Source organism: Anarhichas minor, unplaced genomic scaffold (genome assembly GCF_050575085.1).
Source record: "Anarhichas minor isolate MPS153535 unplaced genomic scaffold, ASM5057508v1 ptg000045l, whole genome shotgun sequence".
Lineage (NCBI taxonomy): Eukaryota > Metazoa > Chordata > Actinopteri > Perciformes > Anarhichadidae > Anarhichas > Anarhichas minor.
Window position 1 is genome coordinate 7,930,181 of NW_027466491.1, and position 23,856 is coordinate 7,954,036.

Here is a 23,856-nt window from a genome sequence, read left to right on the forward strand (position 1 = left end):
TTACATCAATTAAATGCACAAAAAGTATCAATACATTTCACATTTTTACTTGATGGAAGGATAATTATATATTGAGTTTAAGAGAATCTCCAACATGGTCCAGCATCTCCTAATAACAAAGAAGAATACATTTGACTTGGTGTTTGTGAAGCTATTCATATATTGTAATACCCTCTGTTATTGTTACATGATGTGTCATAAATGTTATGGTCTATTTAAAATGGAGCATAGAGGATATGTTGCAAATACTTTCTACTGTATGTAAAATTGCCTCTTTCTCTCTAGCTATAGCTGAATGTTATGTAATATGTTCAAGTACTCTTGTCTTATTTGGTGTACACACAGTCTATGAAGGATTATACCCCTGCTCACTCTCTCCTCATAATCTGCTCATGATGACGTTATACTGCAGCTCCTGAGCTCCAGATCTCGCGAGATTGTGGAAAACAATCCTCTCTCTCTCTCTCTCTCTCTCTCTCTCTCTCTCTCTCTCTCTCTCTCTCTCTCTCTCTCTCTCTCTCTCTCTCTCTCTCTCTCTCTCTCTCTCTCTCTCTCTCTCTCTCTCTCTCTCTCTCTCTCTCTCTCTCTCTCTCTCTCTCTCTCTCTCTCTCTCTCTCTCTCTCTCCCCAGCCCTCCCTTCCCACGCCCCAGTGCGCTGTGGGATAGTGGCACTATAAAGTATATCCTCTCTCGGAGAAAGATAAGAAGAAGCCCGAGACAGACAGATCAGGAGGGGGATGAAGATGGCGGACGCCAAGCAGAAGAGGAATGAGCAGTTAAAGCGGTGGCTGGGCTCGGAAACGGACCAGGAGCCTCCTGTTCTGAAGAAGAAGAAGACGAAGGTGAAGTTCGACGATGGCGCCGTGTTTCTGGCCGCCTGCTCGAGCGGCGATACCGAGGAGGTGCTCCGAATGCTTGACCGAGGCGCTGACATCAACTACGCCAATGTGGACGGACTCACCGCCCTCCACCAGGTCTGTGTTGTGCCTGCTGTAGTTGTTAATGTCAGTCATCAATAGACACAAGTATCGTTGAACACCTGTCAAATGGAAGCCATTCTCATCCCGTTGTTTACCTTCCTTTTCGACGATATAGATCAACACACTGGCCTCTCTCTCTCTCAGAGCTTGGGTTATGGACTACTTAAATTCAAAACTGTGCTAACTGTGCTTGCAGGTTTCCCGAGTGCAATCCACAATGAGCAACAAAGTTTAAAAAAAAGCTTCCCTTTAAGGACTACTTTTTGTAAACTAGCCAGGTCTATCCTCCAGTCAAGTGGGTGCAGTCTAATTGCTGTACTGCTGCACTTCAAACTGTAACGTCGGGTAATTTATGTTGTCAGTTACCTTCAAGCCGAGCTACCACTAGTGTTTCTATGGCACATTGATGTGGAACAATCGAGTTGTGCCAGGGGCTTAAACACCAATGTTGTCATTGATTTCCACACCGATGGCTACTACCTGGCTATAGCAGTAAAAGTGGTTTTGTTTTTGACTGCGGCTACTCTCTGGAAGAAGCCAAAGCTAGCTAGCGTTAGTTGTGTACAACGCCACTCGATTACAGGCTGCTATTATCCTACCAAGACCTCAGCTGTATGCGACACTTATGTAATATATATGTTGTTGACAGCACTGTTTGGTATGTTAGCTTAAATGTGACAAAGAGGTACATTAGGTCTGTGCACTATCAGCCAAGCGGAATGTATGCTAACGCTACATTAGCTAGGATAAGCTAGCTGTCGGTAGCTGTTATGGAGGGTTTAGCTGATGTTAATTCATTCGTTAGCTCGCTTGAGAAGCGACGTCGGCGGATAACTAGTTTGTCTCCAAGTTTGACGTTAGCAGAGGAACATGTGTGACAAATAATTTACTATTACGCTGGAATGCCAGCAGTGCTATGCTAACTATTTGCCCGCTAACCACTGGTAGCTACGTTGACTAGCCTCGGTGCTTTCCTAGGCAAATAATGAAAATGGCAGCTCGTTCTGGCTGTCGGTAGTCGGTAACGTCAGGTGCTATTCATATATGAGGCTTTTTTGAAACTAAGCACGGCAAAATGACAGATTATATGGTTCTTAAAGCACCAGTACAGTGATCGTAATATTATGCCAGACAGTAGGTGCATTCAAAAGAAAGGGGAGTTTGATTGTTCATTATCTGCTAAGCTCCAGATGTGACATCTCTCTACCCTTTACTGTAAAATAAACAATACTTGGAAAATATCAATAGTATTCTACATCAGATATGAACTAAAATGCTATCGGATCTAGGCACATTTATTACAAATGGAATAAGATGATGGCATATAAACAATATCAGCTGCTGTGCAGAGTACATTTTTAATACCAAAAGAAAACATACCTGGATGGATTTGTAACTAGGACATTGCAATTATGTCTTAGTTACACACCTTTACACCTGTAGGACAACAGGAAACCTCAGGTACTTCATTAGCAACTTAATAAATCAAAGTGCCAGTTATTCATTGTGGAAACAACCCACGCAATAGTTTAATTAATTGCGAAAGCAAGGATGCTTTTTACACCCATTTGTTTTGATAGCAAGTGCTTAAATGATTTAAGAATGAATCATAGAATATGAAATGTGTAATGCTTGCGTACATTTCCAGTGATGTCACCTTATTAGTCATGCCCTCATGTGCTGTGTTAGTAAGCCTGAGCACTGCTAATTGCACCACCATGCTACACAACAGGTTGTTGTCCAAGACTTTGTTCCGCCTATTCAACGTTTTAAAATTACATTTTCTGAGTTGGTTCATTAGCTTTTATCTTTGGATGATGAGTTGATTTCATTTGTGTAAATATTTGCTCCGTGCGCTTATTAATGGTGTTGTTGAATCAACCATTCTTTGTGCTCAGAATCTGTTATTATGAGGTCTGAACTTACCACGGCCCCCCCCCCCCTGCGCAAACTCATTGGATGCAGGTGTTGCCTCTCTTTGGGCTGATGTCCAGGGATGAGCCAAAGTGAGGAAAGAATTTGCAGCGCTGCCCTCAGATCTCATGTGCGCATGTGATCTGAGGTTTTTGGGGTGTTTTTATAAAGAGTTTAAAGAAGGTGATGAATTTCACAGAATGCTTATGATTTCACCACAGAATTTCGCAGGGGTCAAGATGATGAAGAGGAGAGGGCCAGTCGGTCAATCGTATGATGTCTTTGTTTTGCATTGGTTTCATTTTGTGCATAAAGTGCACTGCCCTATTCTGTGGAATGACTTGACCTCTGGCTTTGTTGGGAAGTGTGTCATGTTGTTACATGAGGACTCTCTCCACAATAGGTGCAGCGATATCACTCCCAATGCTGGGTGGTGACCAGTGCAGGTTTATAAATACCACCGCCACAAGTTCTCCTAACTGGGTTTCAGGAGATGATACTAAGTTTGGGTATGACTCACAGTCTGCAGCTCTGCTTTGTAGTGCAGCCCTGGCATGATCTCGCATGTAGGCTAGAGGTTGTGTCGCCATGCGAGTCGTGGGCCTTCTGTCACCTAAAAAACGGTTTGTTGCAGAAGCACCTGTAAACATGTTCCCTTCTGTTGTTGTCGCTATAACGTGATTCATGATGAAGACCATTACAGGTGCACATGGACGTTGTTAGTAGCCAGGGTTAAGATGTCGACTTAGTATAGCTTTACAGATTGGTTCATCCAAACACAGACTAAAGAGGATACACGAGCGGACGAGGGGTCCAGCAGACGAGTGGAGATTCCAGATCTGGTCTGCTAAATTCGTCTCGGAGAGTAGCATTCCAGGTCCTGTCGTCCAAGCCCGTACATTCCTCACATGACAGTCTCATGAAACCATGGCAAAGAGAGAGCGGAGCAGACATTCCTCAGCTGTCACCGAAACTCCTCCCCTCCAGTCATTCTCTCTCTGGCTCGCTACTCCCAATACAACGCCGAGGCCCAGCTGACTGTCGCCCACTGAGCTCCATCAAGGCAATTAGTGTGGAGGTAGCCGGGGCTTGTCGCCTCGCACAAGGAAAATCTCCACACTGACCCACACCTGAACTTTTTTGTCTTTAGCGTTCGGAGCCGGTGTTGATCCCCGAGCACCGAGGTGACAAGACTCAGGCCAGCTTAACATGTCAGAGTTGGGGTATTACAATGCCTTCGCTCTGTTGACATTACACACCCTCATTATGGCCCTGAAGTCTATGAACATTATTTTGCACTGTCTCCATAACAACGACTCGGGGAAGGTTGCTAGTCACTCGTGTGTTGGTGGATTTGCATGTACAGAGTGGGAGGTTGCATAACAGGCTGAGCAGAGAGAGAGAGCGTCTCTGGCAGTGCTTAGAGAATCAATTTCATAGGATTTTGTAATGGAACAGTTTACAGAGCGCGAGGTGGCATCCGTCATATTAACACATTACATAATTGCTGTGGACTTCTCACTACAGATCAGACCGGCCCTGAGAGTCTCAGCTGTGCCTTTTGACATGTCCCTGTCCTTCTGATAAAGGCATCATGGCATCCTCTCACAGACCCCGAGCCTCCTGTCTCTCTGCCCGAGGGAGGAACAGCCTTCCATCTCATGTGGAGAGGCCCCTTGGCTAAAACAAGCAAAGCATCACATTGCAAAATGCAGATCTTCCCTGTTACTCTCACCTGTTTTTCTTTTTCTTTACAACTGTCAGGGCTCTAGCTTCCTGCAGAATAACTCTCAGATCAGACTGTTCGATAAAGACTACCTCGGATTACATCGTTTGAGGTTGAAACGTAACGCACAGCGCTGTCATCGGCTTTCCTGCAGCTCGTGGGGTTTTTCGGGGCATGCAGCATGTGGCCTAAAGCGAGCCCAGATGACGATGCTCTTTTGCATTGAGGTTTAATTAGGAAGCCGAGTGATATTTGGTGCTTTCCTACAAAGCATTGTAAATCGACTGCCTTTTGATGTGCGCGATCTAAAGCAACATCCTGGGGGTCTTTTTGACTGGTAGTGACATTTTTTTACTTTCGGGTATTTTTAGGAGGGGAGAAGTAAAGCTTCTCAGTAAAGAGAAGCTCTTGTGCTGCACAATTGAGTACTTTTATAATAACTTATTGTTGAACATCAAGGTCCAGGTAGTTTAGAAATCATTCAGCTTGACTGCAGCCTTTTAGTCGAGCTGTTGTTCACCGTTAAAGTGATATTGTGCCCTTTGAGGCAGAATTGTGAATTGTGAAATTGGGCAATATAAATAAGATTGACTTGACTTGACCACATAGTGCCAGTGTGTCCTTTTCTTTTGTTGGACTCGTGCAGAGAACTTGTCTCTTAGCTGCTATGACATAACCAGCTGAAGAGTTATTGTTTGTTAAACAGGCTTTAAAGTCAACGTGATGAACGTTAAACTACATTTAAAATGTTGGCTCAGTGAAATGAACAGGTATCGTTGGGTTTTTATGGTAAACTATTCCAGTATTTAGACTGTAACAGGATCCCCGTGCCTGACAATTACTACCTTCTTCAGGCACTTGATATCTGCCCATTTAGAACAAGTCTTCTTTCAGCTTTTTGCTTCCAGGTTCTTTGTTATGGTTTAAGGCCGTCTTACAGTAGCAGCTAGTCACTCATGCATTTCTAACATATTGCAGAATACATTATGATGCAACTTAATAATTCATGGTCTGGAATCTAGACAGTCTCGATGTTATTGTTCTTTGTCTAGCATGAATAGTTAACAGCCAGTCCTCCTTGAATGTGATTATAGCTATTGCCTTGTTTTGGTGTAACACATAGATCTATTTACTGCTTTCCATATGAGTTATGATTGTGTATCATTGCTAATGACACACCTTTGTTTGAGATCTCAATTCTGGTTTCAAATCAGAAGCCGACACGGACTGGTGTAATATGGTCCAGTTCAATGCACACAAGAGAATAATCTTAATTTAATTCAATCTTGGTGCCATTTATTGATGAAAGATCAACTTCTCAAACAATATCACATCTTCAGGGTACAGTAGAGAAAATGTGATTGCATCATGAATTTATTAACCACATGAACCAAAACAGGTCTTGCAGAAGTAATTTGAAACCTATTGAGATTAAGCAGATGTTAAGAGCAACATTACGAATACAAGAAAGACAAACATGAGTGGATCATTATGGATTAAAGCCAAGCAAACATGACACAACAGCAGAACCAGTAGTTGATGGATAGTGCAGTTAGATTAAGGAATGTTTTATTCAATTTTCCGCCAGCAGCTGGTTTGTGTGACCAGTGCTGAAGGTGGTTAAATGTGTGAACTTTTACACAGCACATGTCCCTCTGAGCTTCTGTCAGTGTAGTTGCACTTTAGATCCACTGGTCTGAGATAAACACGATGTCCTCGGTTTCATTCCTTACATAAAAGAAAAGGTCATGTTGCGATGCAACGCTGAATTCCAGTCCGCAGTGAATCACAGTAGCGCTGTTGTAACCTCAGCGTGCTCGATGATTGAGAGCGATACTTTTAGAACCCGAGCCCCAGAACATGTATATGTTACCTGTGTATAATTGGCAGGTCTCTCCTTGTCAAGCGGGCCTCGCTCACCGTTCCATTCAACATTTCTTACCAACCCCATAATCAACAGCAGGAAGTCCTTGTGCTGTCTGCGCGCCACTGCTCTGCACCGTGCCAGGTCATCTGCTGATTGTGACACGTCGGTGTTGTTTCCTCGCGCACAGTGTTAACATGTCAACTTTGAAAATAGACGGCCACTGCGTGAGCTAGATGGTTTGGAAGCATTGTAAGATGTCTTGCAATGTAGTTTCTTTGAAAGAGATCAAAACAACTGTTTATAGCTGAACATTTCATGTTAGATGGATGCATATAAACTTGAGTTTGCTGAGAAGTTATACATGAAACTGTAAAGCCTTTTATAGAAAGTATTGATTTCCTCTGAAACAAAAACCATGCATGCAGCAGTGGCTGCCTTAGACTTTCATTTTGACGGACAGTGTTGCAGAAAGACACGACACCGACCGCGCGGTCGCTTTTTGTAAACATTCCGTTAACGCGTCGTCTGTGGCTCAGTTGATTCTGGTCTGCGTGAATCCTACGCGTCCCAACTCTATTCATGACACTGCCGTGATCATGCATAGCGGATATTCCAGAGGATCTGGAACAGTGAGGGTTGTCTGAAGTATGTCGGATGAGCTTTGCTGCAGGTTGGAACTGGTTTACCTGGGGTCGTACGGAGAATTCCTCAGGAGAGTGAACCTGCTGCCACGTATGTGATCTGCGCTGACTTGACAGCGAGGCTGTGGACACGGACTTGACCTTGCACTAAAGCACATTTGATGCATCTTATGTCCCACCAAACCGTTTCACCTGATGCATTTATTCCATCAAAATGAGCGGTTGATTTCAAACCAAAGGCTGCCATGTTTTATCGCTTCCTTTCTGCTCGGAGTGTAAAGGAACCTGCCAGGTGCCTGAACAGATTAATGCCCACCGCTTGCTTTTCTAAGCCGTGCATAGTATCGAGCTGCTGTGAAATGTTTGTGGGATGACTTCAGCTTGTTTTTTTCGTTTCCCACCCCGTGGCACAGAGTGTCTGTCTTCTACTTAAGCCAGGTCTTCTTGAAGCCGTCCCGCTGTTGTTTGCTCGGCGGCATTCACATGTCTCACACTGAGTGTGTTTTTATGAGCTGTTTTTGAAGTGAAAACACCTGGACCCAGAGACCGTGAATTCCTCATTGTCTTACGGAGCAGCGAGCGCAATTAAGGCAGCGAGCGCATGTCCATTTGTTTGTCTGTGGAAGGGTGAGGTTACATTCTTTCCATTCATCCTCAAAATGGCTGCATCTTCAGCGGACGCAATGAGGTATAGAGGTGAACACAATCTACACTCTGTGTTATTGTTCAGCCAGGAGATGCGGAACATGATATCCTTACATTCTCAGTTATTACACGTTATTCGTTCATTGTTGCTTCCTCCTGTCACAGAATAGCTTACAGTGTTTCTGAAAAACCCAACATGAGATGACTCAGCTTATTTGATAGTGCTAATAAAACAAACTGCTTATTCCACAATCTCGCATACATCCCCAGTAACCATACCATCGTACCGATACGACATTGTCTGATATCCGCTTATAGGCCTTGCTAGCACATCGCTGTATAGTCTAAGGCTCTTCCTTTACGCTTAATTGGCATCGATTCTTGTTGGCGCTGATCCATGAGTGGCCATGAGGTTGAGTGAACCTGCTCTTTGCTGTGGAGCTAGCCCATTAGTGTGCTGGTGAATAAAGTGCATGCAAGTGATGCTCTTCCTGCAGATAAACAGCAGTGTCAGTAAATGGGCCGGGACCATGGCGGTCTGAGTACTTGTGACTCAAATGGACTCGCGTAAGCAGCATGGCCTCTGTTCGCTAGATGTTGTTGTGTTTCAATCAGTAGATCTGTTTTTCTAATTTGAATAATCCCAAATGCTTTCAAACCAAAATGTCCCTCACTGGACAATAAAAAGATTCAATTGACGAGGTGAGAGTAGGCTTTTACTGATGTCGGCGTTTCCTGCGGGTGCATTACTAAATGGAATATATATGAATGAATGAATGATAAATTCTCTTATACATTTCTAACATTCTACTCCTTGAATTTGACTGGAAGTAGTGATATAATATATGGTAGTGAATAATGCTTTTGTTCATCAAAGAGGGGTAACGAATCTCATAAAATTTTAATATTAAGATGTATTCCAAAATATGAGACGTTGAAATTCATTAGTGTCCTCAAACTGAATTTTATAGAGCATAAATGTCAGGTCACTGAGTCCTATCACGCTGAGTTGTTAATTGACTGTTAAATGAATAATTAATGAACCACAACCAGTCCTGCTAAGACACGGCTGCCATCCTCACTGTCTGGGCCTCTGGCTGTTTTATAGATCATGTTAAATCCTCGTCCACTGTGCAGGAAGCTCACTCTATGATCAACTGATGACAGATTAATCATAGTTTTATGTTTGCTATCCATCTAGAATATGAGAGGGGTATTGCTTGTCTGGTGGTGATGGTAGGGGGGGTCAGGGTGTTGGAGTTTTCAGGCCAGAGAGGAACAGGAAGTGGCTGTTTATTTTTCTCATTTCCTCTTTGAGGCTCCACTAGTGAGCCTGCTTCTTCCACTCCCTCTGCTTTTATGTCTGACACCAGCTTCGCATAGACTCATGTTGTCACACACACAAAGCATACAGCTGTAATGCACTAATAATCTACCTAAAGCCAGCCAAGCAAAGATGTATTCTGATCATAGTTGGAAGTCTTGCAGTTTTATCTTTTTGGGGCTGCACAACATATGAAAAGCAAGTATTGTTCTGCATTGTCAAAGTGCAATTTTCCAAATCAAATGATCGTGTACAGGTTTTATTGTTCCATTTGTTTACATACGAGGAGGGTACTATACTGAAAGTGTAGATCACGCTGTATTTATCTTATTTTAGTCCGCTCAAAACAGCAGAAATGGTCTTGGACCTCAACATGCGTAGTGATGCGGTGCCACTCTGGTGACGATCCATATTTTTCGTGGTAATGGCTATAAATCGGTAGAATGTCTGCGGGGCAGAACCCCGGCGCCCACACTATCCATTTAACCTCTCGGGCTCAGCTCGTTGGCATGGGGGGGCACTGTGGACCGTTCTCAATGCCTCTTTAGTAGACCGACTGTCCTCCGCATAACGCTTCTATTATATGGAAATATTCTGCCATCTCTCCGTGGCTCCCCGACCTCGGTGCCCCCTCTCTCCCCTTTGGACCCCTCGCATGGAAACTAATTTGGCTCTCTCAAGTGGGGCTATTGTTTTGGCTGCTGAGCGAAAGCCCAAGTGAAACATACAGTTACAATCTCGCCGGCATTTTCTTTTTTTTTTTTTTTCTTTTTTCTTCTCCCCCTTCCCCTCTTCCTCAATCCTGGTCTTCTTTTTCCATGGGAATCCCAGGGCCTTATATGGTCGTCCTCAGTAGCAGAGGCTGTGTGTGCATGTGTGTAGTCTGGTTACAGCTCCCAACAGGGCTCATCTAGCGGAGGGACCCAGCTGGTCGCCCTGCAGCGCTCTAACCCCCCCCTCGTACCCTCTGGCCTCATGAACCCTGCCAAAAGCACAGGAGCTGTGAGCTCTTTGTCTCGGGCGTAAACACACACAGATGTACACCTTTCAGAATGAACATTCACCCTAAAGTCTCACAGTTATAGATTTTAATGGTAGTTCCATTTCCAATAGCGTGTTCACTTTCTCACCGCGTCTTTCATTGTCTGGGCTGATTTTGTCTAAACGCAGACGCGTAACGCACTCATACTTACATGCAGGCGGTAAGAAGGAATTCCTTTTGTGGAAGTGGCTGCGCGCCTCTGAGCCGATGACGTAGCCCAGCGAGGAGTGGCCAGAGCGCTGATGCCTGAAGAGCCCCAAGGCTAGGAGTATTACTTATCTGGGAATTTCTCCACTGGTATGCTCGTCCAGGGCTGTGCTGCTTACTAGGTTTGGGTGGTTGCAGATAGAAGTTGTACTACTATAGAGAGGCCAGCTCTGAGCTCCAGAGGAGGCTGCTTTGTTGTCCACACTGTTGCTTTATATGGGAGAAAACGGGTCTTTATTTCTTTTTTGAGGAAAAACAAGTGCTGTGGAACTAAGCTTTATTGTGGAAGCCCTCAGCGAACAAGCCTCTCCATGTTGTACATGTTTGAGTAACCTTATACCACAATACCCAGATCATGTTTTGGCTTTACTGACTATCATCCATCTCACTACAGACGTGTTACTGAGAGTGACAGTATTCAATGACTGAGCGCCACAAACGAAATTCCATTCCCCACCATCGGCAAATAAAGGCTGGATACCATGAGGGAACATGGGGTGCAAAGGTTTGTCAGTCAAGGGTGATATAGTGGCCGTGCACCATCGTCATTAAATAGTAGAATATCTGCACAATGGGCTTAGCTGGCTGCCTTTCTCTCTCGGCAGTAAAAACAATGCAGGAGCCACAAGCGGAGCTTTTCTGCAGCTCGAGTTGGCCATCTGAGGGTGCTACTAAAGGAAGTCAAGGAGGGGAGGGGTCTTCAAGTGTCTCCTTGATGTGGAGTGCTGCTAAATTAAGCTCGGAGCTCTCCGCCCGATGGCCCAGGAGATAATAAATTGACTCTTTTATACACACACGGTAGCTTTACCCCTTCACTATACCATGAAGAAGACTGTGTCTTTTTAAAGTGTTTACTTGTCTAAGTAACTTTTTCTAGATGTTATTCACACATTAGATACCGTTTTGGGTGATTGGCTTAAAGGCACCACATCGGCTCTTGTATTTATGTTAACTATACTGTGTTTTTATTGATTTAAATCTGAGATTATAAGTCCCAGTGGCACCCGCAAAATCGCACCAGAAATCTCTGCTTTTTGTTGCCAGGAAAGGTCATGAGAATCGCTCCAGTAACAGCTAGAAGTCATGTTTAGAAACAAAGATGGCACCTCGAGATGCTCCTTTCAACAGTGGCTTTTTTGATGTTTCCTCACAGTGGTTTGCTGTTTGCGCTGCCTTCAGGGGCCATCCGAGCAACCCCCGTGTGCTTTAAAATGAAGCCTTTTCTCTATTTATTTATGTTTCTTACAAAAGCCTGACGAGGCCTGAACCCATGTTCTCTTTTTTGGGCTTTGTTGTCGAGGCAACAGACTGGCCTCCTTTCTGAGGTGCACGTCATGGGTGCATTTATTTATATATATTTTTTTTTTTTGGCTTAGCCCATCTTCTTTGTGGCGCTAGCAGGGAGTCGGGCTTGAGTTCTGTACATATTATTTCAGGATTAGACCGGTGCATATGATGGACACTGTATTGTTTCTGTCCTAATCTTCTCCATTTTTATCCCCACTGGCTTCAAACAGGTTTATTAAGTTAATCTCTTGGTGGTTTCTATATTCGTCCCCGGTTAACTGACGTATGTGAAGCCTTATTTATCGTTTTGTCTCGGGAACTTGTTACCCGAGTGCAGCTCTACTCGTTTAAAACATTTTGTTTCAAAACAAGTCAACATCAGAAACACTGTCGACGAGTTATTTGCATTTATGACTACTGTTGAAATGCAAAGGTCAGGCCTGATTGCATGTTGATGTACGAACAGTATGTTTCCCGGCTGTAAGGCCGGTATGTGTGTGTCATGTTTCCTTGATGTGCTTTACATAAACACTATCTGGCTGGTGACAGGTTTCTCTTTCTTTCATAAAGTGCCCTTTTGTCTTTTGACTGTCCGGTGACGTCTGGCTGATCTTACACCAGCTCATAAACACAGAAGACGCATTCCGCGATTGAGAGTCCATGTTTTTGAGAAGAACATGGTAGGAGCAGTTCTGTATCGTGAAATACGACGCTAAGCAGTCTGTCACACTCTCGCGGATCAAAAAGGCTCCGTGGAAGCTTTGCAGAAGATCCTGCTACACTGTGCGTTCCTACAAAATCAACTTTAGATGTGGTGTTGTGTTTCTGCTTTACAGCGCTGGATTAAAGTGAATCTAACTATGAAGTCTGTTAAATGTGACATTTCTCTCTCGAGCCTCAAGGACAATGTTTTAATGATGGCGTCTTTATTTCACAATGTGCATTAAACGCTATTAATCAATCCAAAGGACCTTCATGTGTCCATTGATTAGGTTAGTTGTGGATTTTTTTTTGTAAACTTCCCAGAAGCCCCAGCTTCCATTAGGGAGGTCCTTTTATCAGAAAGGGCTTCAAGGACTCATCCTGTCCTCCTGGCTGGCAAACTACTTCTGTCTCTTTGTCAATGCAGCTACTGTGGCGTTCTCAGGTCTACTATATGTGTAACTTTGTGACTCTAAGCATGAAGCAGACATTGGTGTCGTAAGAATCAACACAAATTGTTTTCGGAATTATGAAGTGATGACGTGGACGTAAACTGCAACTTGACGATAACTCTAGTTCACACCGCGCAGTGCCGTCTGTCTTATTGCCGTCATGCTTTACGCGCTTCTCACGCACACCGGCCAAACGGGTTTAAATGGCAACATGTCTGCTCGAGCAGTGAGTCACAACATGTCTGAATGTTTCTCTGCGAGCGCAGCTCCTACATGCTGATCGTGATGGTGTGAGACGCGGGATTAAGTCCACGATGTTTCTTAATTAGTAGTCGGATCCCCCTCCGCTACTCTGCCTGCTGCCCGATATCTAGCATTTTGTCTGTGTAGATGTATATGAACCACGGAGGCGAGTGTGGGGTTGTAAAAGCCTCTGCTGCCCCCCTTACATCACCTGTCAGCCACACACAATCACAGCCATTACGGGATTACCTTTGTTGGGCTCCTGATAGCTGCTGGGAGGAGCCAGGCTGGTGACGCACTGCAGAGGGAGGTCACAGCCAACGCTGCTGCGTTCGCCTTAAGGGGCTTGTTTCCATTCCTGGAGAAGGAGAAGACTTTGAAGAGATAATAAGTGTGTGGGGAATGACTGAGGGGGAGGATTTAGATGAGGACACGGAGGACGGGTTTCAGATGAGAGGCAGAAAGCTGCAGCAATCCATGTTTTTAAGGAAAAGTCGGTTTAAATGTAAAAGGTGCCTGATACACTAATTCAAGGCGGACTGATTAAACGCTATATGTTGCCCTGCATCACCTGATACATACTTGTATCGTTATTCCACATCTCAAAAGGAAGTGGAATGAAATATAATGAATATCTGGAAGGCAGACTTGGCATGAATGTGACCGTGAAAAATAACCATCATATCGAGTTAAACCGATACGATGTAGTGGCCGACCCTGTTTAGAAGTCTCGGCTGTCCCGGTACTTTATTTGAACCACAGGTCTGCCTTTGCTGACATTCCCAAAGTGTGGACTTGGATGGGGGACCACAAGCTGCCATGTGTTGGCACAGGGCAGCCGCATCATTTGCACTTGATGGTGACGTCCACCTAACAAACTCACAAAGGGTGACATTTCACCAGCGACGAGAGCTGCAGACTGCAGCACTTTCAAAGCAATATGTTGCGTTGCTGTCTTCCTCCTCGCATTAAAGTCAGACGAACACGGTCTGTTAACGAGTTCATCTGCACCTGGAGGAACTCTGTGCCTGAGCTCACACACACACACACACACACTGTCAGATAAGCTCAGTGAGACCTTTTGCAGGCGCTCCTCAGCTCTGGCCATGTACGGCGCTCTAAACGGCCCAAATTTGGACAAGGATTCCAGCCAGAAAGTCGTGTGCCCCGAACGTGAGGCTGCTGTGTGTTCATGTGTATCTAGCAACCCCAGGGGAGAGCGAGGCAGTCCAGGCACAGTGTTCTAGTGATGATGGGGGGGGGGCGCAACGTTTGGTTTTGATATCGCTAAATGGTGTTACCTGTTGATCATTTTGGGACAGCTATTTGAGAATACAGATTGTTTTCCTCTTGAAAACTCTAGACCAGATCTATCTGTCTACCTATCTGTGTGGGTCTAATACAAATAAAACACTGATCTTACAAAAAGGTACATTTGTCTACACTGAAACAGCCGAGTGCTGATTAAATGCGCAACAGAAACACAAAGTACGCCCGCCCCCGGTGCAAATTCTGTTTCATAATGTCGGTAAAATCACAACATCTCCCACTTCATTCGTCAGAGAATCTTAAAATAGATCCCTCCCACTTGCAGCTGCTATTTATTTCTGTGGGCATCATTGTGTCATCAGTCATATACGGTGTGGTTTGCTGCACAGAAGGCTTCCAGAAAATGGTTTAACGACATTATTGATGGTGTGAAGAACAGTAGACATGGTGCATGCTATGCGCCCACTTCTGTTGTCTTCTGATCCCATTCGGTGACACTTTGGCATGACATATTTGTGGGTGGTCTGCTAGCTTTCAATCCAGTGTGTTGACTTTGTTTTGAATATCCGATGTTATTTACATTAAGGGAAATCTGAGATCTGTAGCTTGTCCCCAGCACCAGCGACTGGCCGAGCCAAACTCTGGGGGCAAGATGTCAAGTAAAGCCTTTTTTGACTTTTGCACACCCACAGATGTGGATTAACTTAAGTGCTTCATCAGCTGCTCGGTGTAAAGAGAAGAGAAGCCCGACGTGTTTGTGGTTATTTCAGACGTTTTTTTGATTTATCACACGTAAGAAACTATTCGGCTAATCTGCAAAGCTCAGCGCTAAACTAAAAGCAGTCTTTGAAAGTGTTTTTTTAAATTTAAATCGCTTACTTTTTTGCACAAGTGCACACTGCACCTCAACGGCTCCATCAGCAGTACTACGTTATGTGGTATTTCAAGCACCCCTGCTATGTGCAGGCATTTTTGGGAACGCTCCGGCTGCCAAAAATTCATGCATTCTCTCACACACACACACACACACACACACACAGGGCAGGTCACGCTCCTTGCTGCTTGCATTGGCCTTACTCCTCTCCTCTCTATTTCCTTCTCTCAGGCATGCATAGACGACAATGTTGACATGGTGACTTTCCTGGTGGAGCACGGAGCCGGCATCAACCAGCCGGACAATGAGGGCTGGATCCCCCTACACGCTGCAGCCTCCTGCGGATACCTGGACATAGCGGAGTGAGTATTGAGAGGTTTAACAACCTAGTTCAATCCGTTTCTAAGAAGCGGCAGCAGTATCTGTTTCATCAGGTTTCTGCAAACTCATCCTTACATCCTGTTTTGTATCTTGTTTATCAGTTCAGACTGTGTGAAAGTAACTGAGGGGTATGGTTCATCTGGCACCATACACGGTCATGTGGATTGTCAAGCACAAAGTGACACGAGGGCTGAACATGTGGAGGCTCCATCTGAGGTCTGCACGGTCCGGTCACCTCTCTGAGCCCCCCCATTAGTGACCTCTGTCTGTATATTGGTGCTAGCAAGAGTGATTGTCTACTCAGTCTGGCCTCACGCAGCGCTATAATCCTACATTTGTGACCGGAGCAGCGGCTCATTTGGAGGCTCAGACGCGCTTTGTTAGAGTTATGTAATCAAATATGGAGACATCGGGCCACCGTATCTGGGACGGAGCTCTATAGAGTTGCACTGTAGTATTTTCTTTCCCCCGGTCCTTCGTCGGGTAAGACGGCTGCTCGTAGGGCACCGAACACAACACACAGATGTTATCAGAGGATCTTTGAACAGGCTGAAGGAGCTCCGTCGTACTCATTGTTCAGCATGTTGGGAGTGTGCTGTGACCTGCTTTACTTCTGTGTTGCATTACAGGAACCGGGAAACGTAACAAGTGCAACTGGATGTAAGAAGATAAACTTTACAGTAGCAAAGCAAGTAGTTTCTGCATGGTGTTTACGTTGTAGTGTAACAGACGTTTTGAGCAATAATGCAAAGAAATTATGTTTTAGCCTTTTAGATTTTAGTGTTAACTTCTCAAACCCTGCAAGTTTGTGTGCAGCAGGCCTCTTGAACACAGCACAACACTGGGCTAGTATTACAGAAAACAAGACGTTTCTTGTTGTCGCATAATGAATGAAAAGGTCAAGTGGTCGGCCTGATACGGGTGACTAATGGAGAAATCATGTCATAGAGGGAAAACTCAGCAACGAGATGTGGGTGGTGAGCTCCCAGCATCCTCGTTCACAGTAACGTGAACTCCGGAGCGGGACTCTTAAGCCCTCGCTGTCACCACAGCCATCTAATGCTAGGGTTGGTTAAGAATCCCACAGTGGGGCTACACACCACAGAGCCATCAATCCAAGTAGAGTTCACCCAAAATAGGCAGAATAGAAAGTCCAATCAAGGAGACGTAAAGTTTAAGTCATAAGCACTGAGCCCGTTTCAAGTGGTGTGATGGTCAAATGACAAGGGCCCGAGTCTCACCGCAGCTTTAACTAGAAGCAGCTGAAGTCCAGATGTTGAAGTCTTGAATCTCTGCTGGGGGCAGACAAAGATGTAAAGGGTTAAATCACAGTGTTAAATGTGTGTTTTTGGTTGTCTGCTGTTATTTAAAGGGTTTTATGGTTCAACTCCTGGTCTGTGAATGGCCACGCAGACACGGACTTTGGAGATGACCTAGTTCAGGGGTCGGCAACCTTTTCTATCCAAAGAGCCATTTTCCACCAAATTAAATTCGTCTGGAGCCTCAAAAGCAAATGAAGACGTCCACGCAGAGTTAAACTCTATTTTCCTCCGTGACTTTTCTTTTTTTGGATTTATCCATTGATAGTTTACCGAGGGCGTGGGTCTGAAAATCATGATTAGCCACCTGCAGGGAAAAGCGCTTGACAGGGGTAGAGGATTTAACTGCCTGTGGGAATAATTAACATGTTCTGTTCATTCTTGCTTATAAATTATATTCTCTCTGAACACGTTTCTCTTTTTGGAGAACGTCATGTGAGATAACTTCTTCGATTAGCGCAATTTCCCTGCTCTTCTTTCTAGTTCCTCGTCTCAGCCCCGTGTGCCACGTGTGTGTGTGTGTGTAAACCTCGCTCGAGTCAGAATACTCATGTTTGATTGGCTGAGCTGCATCACGTGATGTGATTTGCAATGCATTGGTCGGTGTGTTTCCTGCACCGCCGAACAAGTGCCGTAACGGCTGAATAAGAGGCGCCGGTTAAAGTTTAAACTCGGTGCCCAATATGTATAATTCCGAATTAATTATCTATCGGTTTTTAGTTCCTGGGTCCGGATCCGGTGCGCCAGTTGGGGACCTCAGGGAGCCGCAGGTTGCCGACCCCTGACCTAGATTTTTATTGAGCTCCTGTCCTTCAACTGTTTCCTCAGCAGTTGAAGGAAGTGACAGTTGTCTCTACCGCCTCCTTTCCCTTGTTTAAAAACCTAAAACGTGTTTGTGTTGTTGTTGTTGCAGGTATCTCATCAGCCAGGGTGCCAGTGTAGGAGTTGTGAACAGTGAAGGAGAGACACCTCTGGACATTGCTGAAGAGGAGGCGATGGAGGAGCTCCTTCAGAATGAGATCAACAGACAAGGTACCGTATTAAAGACGTCATCGACCCTAAACCTCCGGGTCTTCCTTCCCTCCCAGCGCAGAAATGCTTCCATGAAAAACTATGTAAATGGCAGCATGCATACATAGCTGGTCGGGGCCCGATGTGTGTTTCATGGACGTACGAGTATGTTGTCAAATGGAATCGGAGTTCTCACCTGCTGCTATTCATTTTTTTTTTTTCCCACTTGCTTGCTTGAATACAACTTGCATAATCTAGAACAAGTGGCCCAGCCGTGTTTTCAGCACTCATGTGATGATTCGAAACTGAGAAGTCTTTTCTATTTTGTGCCGGGGGGCATTCTTGAGACGATGAAAGGCCCTCCCCTACGGTGAGGGGCCACGCTCAGACGCGTAAACTGGCCCCGGGCCAGAGGGGTGCTCCTCTGCTCACTAATAAAGGTCGGCTGGCTTATTACCCTTCTCTGTGGCACCATCTTAAAGCAATCTTTACGTTCTCTCTCTTTTACCACAGCATGCTGCATTTTATAACCTCGGCCCTCGATAGTTTACAGTAAGGTGTTAAATGTAATGTCTAAACCAGTCCTGTAAGCCCCATTTAGCAGTATATGATCGGCTTGTACTGTGGGTCAGAAGATGCACAGTCTCCATGTAATACTCCATTATATTCACACTGTTTTAAGAGTATTGTGCATTAGTGTTTGCTGTCTAGTATCTCCGGCATCCTTTGAGGAACATGCTGTCTGTGAGCGGTGAGTCCCAGTGTTTTCAAAGCACATGGCACCGGTGCTGCACCGCATGTTGCGCTCCTCCTCCCTTGTTACATAACGACGGCTAGACGTGCACCCGGCCCAACCTCGAGCATCGCGGCCAGCGGCGGCTGTCGGCTTTAATTTGCCAGAACGGAGGAGCTGCCCGGTTCTGGAGCGTCCGCACGCTCCCTCCTCTTCAGATACAGCAGTAATGGGTGCAAAAACAACAAATGTTCATAGACTTCTAATGTGTGCTTGTTGCTTATTTAACTGCTTTCGAGATAAAAAAAAACACTGAAGAGTGTATTTGCACTGCTCCTCCTAACCTCGGGGCAGCTGCAGACGATCCACAGCTCAGTTCTCTCTGTGCGAGAGGTAGCAGGCGGCATTATGCAACTCGCTGTTGTGTAACGCTTCTGTATGATTGCAATGTGATTTTCTCCTCTCAAAGAGATACCAGTCATGAGGTTAAACTTGTTAGCGAGTGGCCCCCTTGGCAGAGACAACCTCTCGAGCCCCGATTAGGTAAAGTAGTTTCCTCTTAGCGCAGAATAAAACAATTTGTTTATTTCTAAAAAGCCAGTATCTCTTTCTATATTTCTGTAGAGATTGCATTATTTTACTGTAGGTTTATTGTCGGTAAGGTGAAGGAAGAGGCAAGTCCTTTTTTGGTCTGTTGGATTTTCTCTTTATCGTCTCATGTGGAAGATGTGCTGTTCTCCTTATAAAAACTCAACTTTGAACGGCTGCCAACGCTTCCACTCTTCTTGTTCTGTAGTTCTACTTAGAGGCCGTTAGGCTCCTGCTTTTTATAGACCCAGTGTGGGCTACTTCCCAAGAGATCACGGGGACGCTGGCCTACCTGGCCAGCTCCCATTGCCTGCTCTGAGGAAGTCCGGGTTCAGCTTCCTCCGTAGCATGTATGCATTGCGTTTTCATTTGTTGTTAGTGTCTTAAATGTTTGCGATGAGACTTTTAACCCAGTCAAACATGAACTCGGACACCGAGTCATCTTCTTGGACTTCAGCCCACTAATGAGCACGTCCGGTTTCAAACGAGCCAGAATATTACGCTTCCAGGGCCCTGTGTTGGAAAGTGGATTCTACTGATATTTAAGACTTGTAGGTGAAATCCTGAGAGCAAAAGCTTTCATAGCGGGTGTCTTAGTGACTCTGTTTGGGAACCAAGCGTCCTCTTCTTGCTGAAGAGATTTCTGCTCCTCTCCAGCTAAAGTTCTCCTCTGCTTGCACTTTTTATTTAAGCCAAACGTGCAGCAGACACAGATGTCCTCTTTCATTGGTTCAAAAAGCTCGAGGCAATCTTGAAGCTTCCTAGAGTGTCGAGGAAATAAGCGATGATGCATCCTTAGGGGGGGTAGAACAAAAACCCATAAGATCAGCTGAAGTCTTGGCTCGTCCGTGGATCACTGTTTATGTAGCTCCACACAGTTAACACTCAGCTGACGAGTCAGCGACTCATGCAGCGGTGCGTTTCAGGCCCGTCTCGTGTTCCAGCCAGGTGTCAACAAGACAATACAGGCCTGTTTGCTCTGCATGCAGCTTACAGCGCAGACATATTGACCCACTTCACTGGATGAGGCCTGCGTTTTTGCAGATGTTATTGCAGAGGAAAATTGACAGAAGTTTGGCACAAGACTTTTTTTTGCTGAGTGCTCGACAACACCCTCTAGTGTTTCTAGGATAATGTCACGTCTTCAACGTCAATAACGGCACAAAGGTTCATGGGTTCCCTGTTCTCTCTACTGTAATCCATAGTCTCATATTAATGTAATGTATTCCAAACACCATTGTCTTAATAAGACATTATTAATACCTCAATAGATTGTCTGGGTCCAGCGTGCTCCCTCAGTAGCGGGTAATCCTTCGATGCCCCTCTGACGGTTCCTTTCTCCTCCGTCTCTCACCAGGGGTGGACATCGAGGCGGCCCGGAAAGAGGAGGAGCGGGTCATGCTGAGGGACGCCCGGCAGTGGCTCAACAGCGGCCAGATCCAAGACAGCCGGCACACCAAGTCCGGAGGAACGGCGCTCCACGTAGCTGCTGCGAAGGGATACGTCGAGGTTTTAAAGTAAGCGTGATGGCTCATTGTGTGCTTGTTGTTGCATAAAGCCTTTACTGTTTGTTGCGTTGTATAAATACTATTTACAGGCCTAGCATCGCGTGTTTTCTTTGCTAACGCCAAACATATCTTGGTCTCTGCTTCTTGTCGATGCGTTCTTCCGGCATCCTCTCTGTGGGCTGCTCACACAGCCACCTGTTCCTCTGGTCCGGGGAGGCCGGCCAGCAAACTCTACTGCCATAGATAGCTCTAAGATCTCTGATGTTTAGCGCCGCTACAGTGTACAAGACGGGGATCTAAACGTTTCCCCCATCACGCACTTCTTAAAGCCTGGACGCTGTCAGCGCCTTGACAGAAGACAAGATTTGTAAATTCTAACACCTTTTTGTTCCCTCTCTCTTTCTCGTCCACTCCGTCGTTTCTCAGGCTTTTAATCCAAACAGGGTATGATGTAAATATTAAGGACTACGATGGCTGGACTCCTCTACATGCGTCGGCACACTGGGGCAAAGAGGAGGCCTGTAGGATACTGGTGGAGAATCTATGTGACATGGACCTCATCAATAAAATGGTGAGGAACTGTCATGAGTCCTGTCATTGAGTGCTGTGCTGTCTATATTTTAGATAACTTTTGTTTTATTTCTTTCCCTCAGGGCCAGACAGCTTTTGACGTAGCAGACGAAGATGTTCTTGGATACTTAGAAGAACTACAAAAGAAACAGAATCTGGTACGTAAATGTGGCCGGTGACTTATATCTGGACACAACAATGCTGCCATGTTGTTTTAACAGTGGATAAAGTTCTGTGAACATGTTTTTGGAAGGAGATTCACACATTTTCACTCCTTGCTGCGTTTTCCTCTGTTAGAATTGCTTTGTTCTCTTTATTCCAGCTGATAGGCGACAAGAAAGACGTTAAGAAATCTCCTTTGATTGAAACGACAACCACCGGGGACAACAACCAATCACTGAAGCCGCTCAAGAGGTAAATAGTTTGATGGTGGAGAAATAATCAACGGAAATGGCCCACTAAATGAGTGTTTTAAGTGTATTAAGGCACAGGCATAAGTGAAAGTTTCGATATTTTATATTGTATCTGTGACTTTGACTTGTGTTTTCTCTTGCTGTTTCAGAAATACTGCACCACACTGATGCTGTGGTTCTGTACTGATGGTGTTTAAATGTGTGTGTGTGTGTGTGTGTTGCAGCAAAGAAACGGTGCTTCTGGAGCCAGAGAAGATCGCCCCACGCATCGAGACCTCGGAACCGGAGAAGGTGGATGAAGGAGAGGAGGGCAAGAAGGACGAATCGAGCTGCTCCAGTGAGGAAGAGGACGACGAGGATTCAGAGTCGGAGACGGAAGCAGGTACAGTGTGTGTGTGAGATTTATTTTAGACTGCAGTAAATCCGGTCTGAAGACTGAGCATTTCCCATAATTCTCACGGAGCATGTTTTCATTAGAACACGTCTCATTTTCTTTTCTTTCTGATCCCTCCAGACAAGAGCAAGCCTTCAGCGTCGGTGAGCAACAGCACGACGCCCGCCCCGACCGGCATCACCGTGTCGCCTCCAACCAGCCCAACCAACCAGGTGACAACCCCCACTTCACCGGTAAATAAGGTGCGACCTGGTGAACGAGTGTTCAGCATCCCACCCTGCGCAGACAGCACAGTACTGCCATTAAAACAAAAGACAGACGGATCTCACTCAAAGTAGCAGCTGATTGGTTTTAAAAACGAATTTAAATGCCGTGATGTAAACACGTCACTGTAGTGCCTCAGCTTTGCTCTTCTGAGACATGTTGCTGCCTCATTCTGTACACAGATCAGTGAAATTCACCATCTATTTAGTTTTCCTCCCCCTTGAACACAAACCTAATTTCACAGTCGGCTGACGTTTCTGTGAATGAGTTTGCGGTTCAGACTCCAGGCCATCACAGAAATAGTTCCCCGTTTGTGAGTTGCTCTCGGTGTTGCAGTACAATGAGCACACACGGCTAACAAATGTCACGGAGGCCCCGAGAATGACATTTACGACTAATTGACAGTGGCGTTCAACAAACGTGGCCCCGGGCTGCATGAATGGTGTCAACAGTTTACTATAAGACTGTTAGGAAACTAGGAGGCCGGAGTGGTGTCAGAGGGTTCGTTAGGAATAGAACAAGGGCTCGCATGACGGTGTTCTCCCACTCTTGAGTCTGCTGCCCTCTGCTGGCAGAATGAGGCCAAGCAGTGAACCTGGTGACTTCTTCCAAGGGATTGTCCGCTTCATAAGTCCACATGTTTAAACAAATACTTAATGTGACATAATGTTGATTGATAATAACAATACGCTTTATTTGCATAGCATAAAATTCAGCTGAAAGTGCTTCACACGAGAAACAAATCAATAAAACATGTATTTAATAACGGGGGACACAAGGCGCAAAAGCAATAAAATCCAAAGAAATAGGATAATACTAAGTTTTTTTCTTTTCTTTTTTTATTCTTTTCTTTTTTATACGATCAACAGAAGTTGCTTGTCTTATTTGTCATGAGAGTTTGTTCTAAACTCAAACAGAGGGCTACTTTTAAGTATTTTGTGTGGCCAAAGTTAACATTTGGAACTACAAGCTAAACTCCTGAATAGAAGCCCTGACAGTCAGTGAAGAGGAGGGTTCCTTTACAGCCTTCGCTCTCTCTGAACCGGCACCGTTTAGTCAACGTCCTGCGATCAATGGCCGCCTCTCCAAGACTCTCTAAATGTTGTTTCTTTTTTTTTTCTGCTTCTATTCGATCTCCTTGTTTCCAGTCCTGCTTTGAAGCCTCGTGCTCACACGTCACAATGTCTTCTTGTCTAACAAGAGTGAGAATAAACATTAACAACATCCAGGTTTTGACGCTACCAAATGTCACTTATTCCAACTGGTTTGGCAGTAAGCATTGTGTGGTGTGACTACGCCTTTAAAACAGAAAGATCTGTCCTTGCCGTAAAGTTTGTTTCTTTTGCTGCTGCTTCTGTCTTATTCTGGCTTTTTCTCTGTGTCGACCTCCTCCCTGCCCTCCCCTTCTCTCTGCGTCTTTCCTCACCCCTGGGCTCTTGTCTCGGTCGGCTTTAGTTTGATTGTGTTACTCCCCTCATGCCTGTGGCGGAGCCAGGCGGTCC

The 23,856-nt window shown here is 45.2% G+C and overlaps 1 protein-coding gene across 6 annotated transcripts in view; it reads left to right on the forward strand.

Moving 5' to 3' along the window:
* The first annotated feature begins 636 nt into the window (after positions 1 to 636).
* Positions 637 to 23,856, forward strand: part of ppp1r12a (protein phosphatase 1, regulatory subunit 12A) — a 36,946-nt gene continuing 13,726 nt past the window's right edge. For 2 of the 6 annotated variants that reach the window (XM_076111457.1, XM_076111461.1), the window contains exons 1-9: positions 638 to 974; positions 15,405 to 15,535; positions 17,787 to 17,905; positions 20,563 to 20,722; positions 21,140 to 21,284; positions 21,367 to 21,441; positions 21,606 to 21,697; positions 21,921 to 22,078; positions 22,211 to 22,332. In XM_076111457.1, coding sequence (XP_075967572.1) covers positions 738 to 974; positions 15,405 to 15,535; positions 17,787 to 17,905; positions 20,563 to 20,722; positions 21,140 to 21,284; positions 21,367 to 21,441; positions 21,606 to 21,697; positions 21,921 to 22,078; positions 22,211 to 22,332 — 1,239 coding nt within the window. In that variant the 5' untranslated portion in view covers positions 638 to 737. Of the gene's footprint in view, positions 975 to 15,404; positions 15,536 to 17,786; positions 17,906 to 20,562; positions 20,723 to 21,139; positions 21,285 to 21,366; positions 21,442 to 21,605; positions 21,698 to 21,920; positions 22,079 to 22,210; positions 22,333 to 23,856 lie in introns of all 6 variants that reach the window. The other 4 variants (XM_076111462.1, XM_076111458.1, XM_076111460.1 and 1 more) reach the window with 4 other exon arrangements.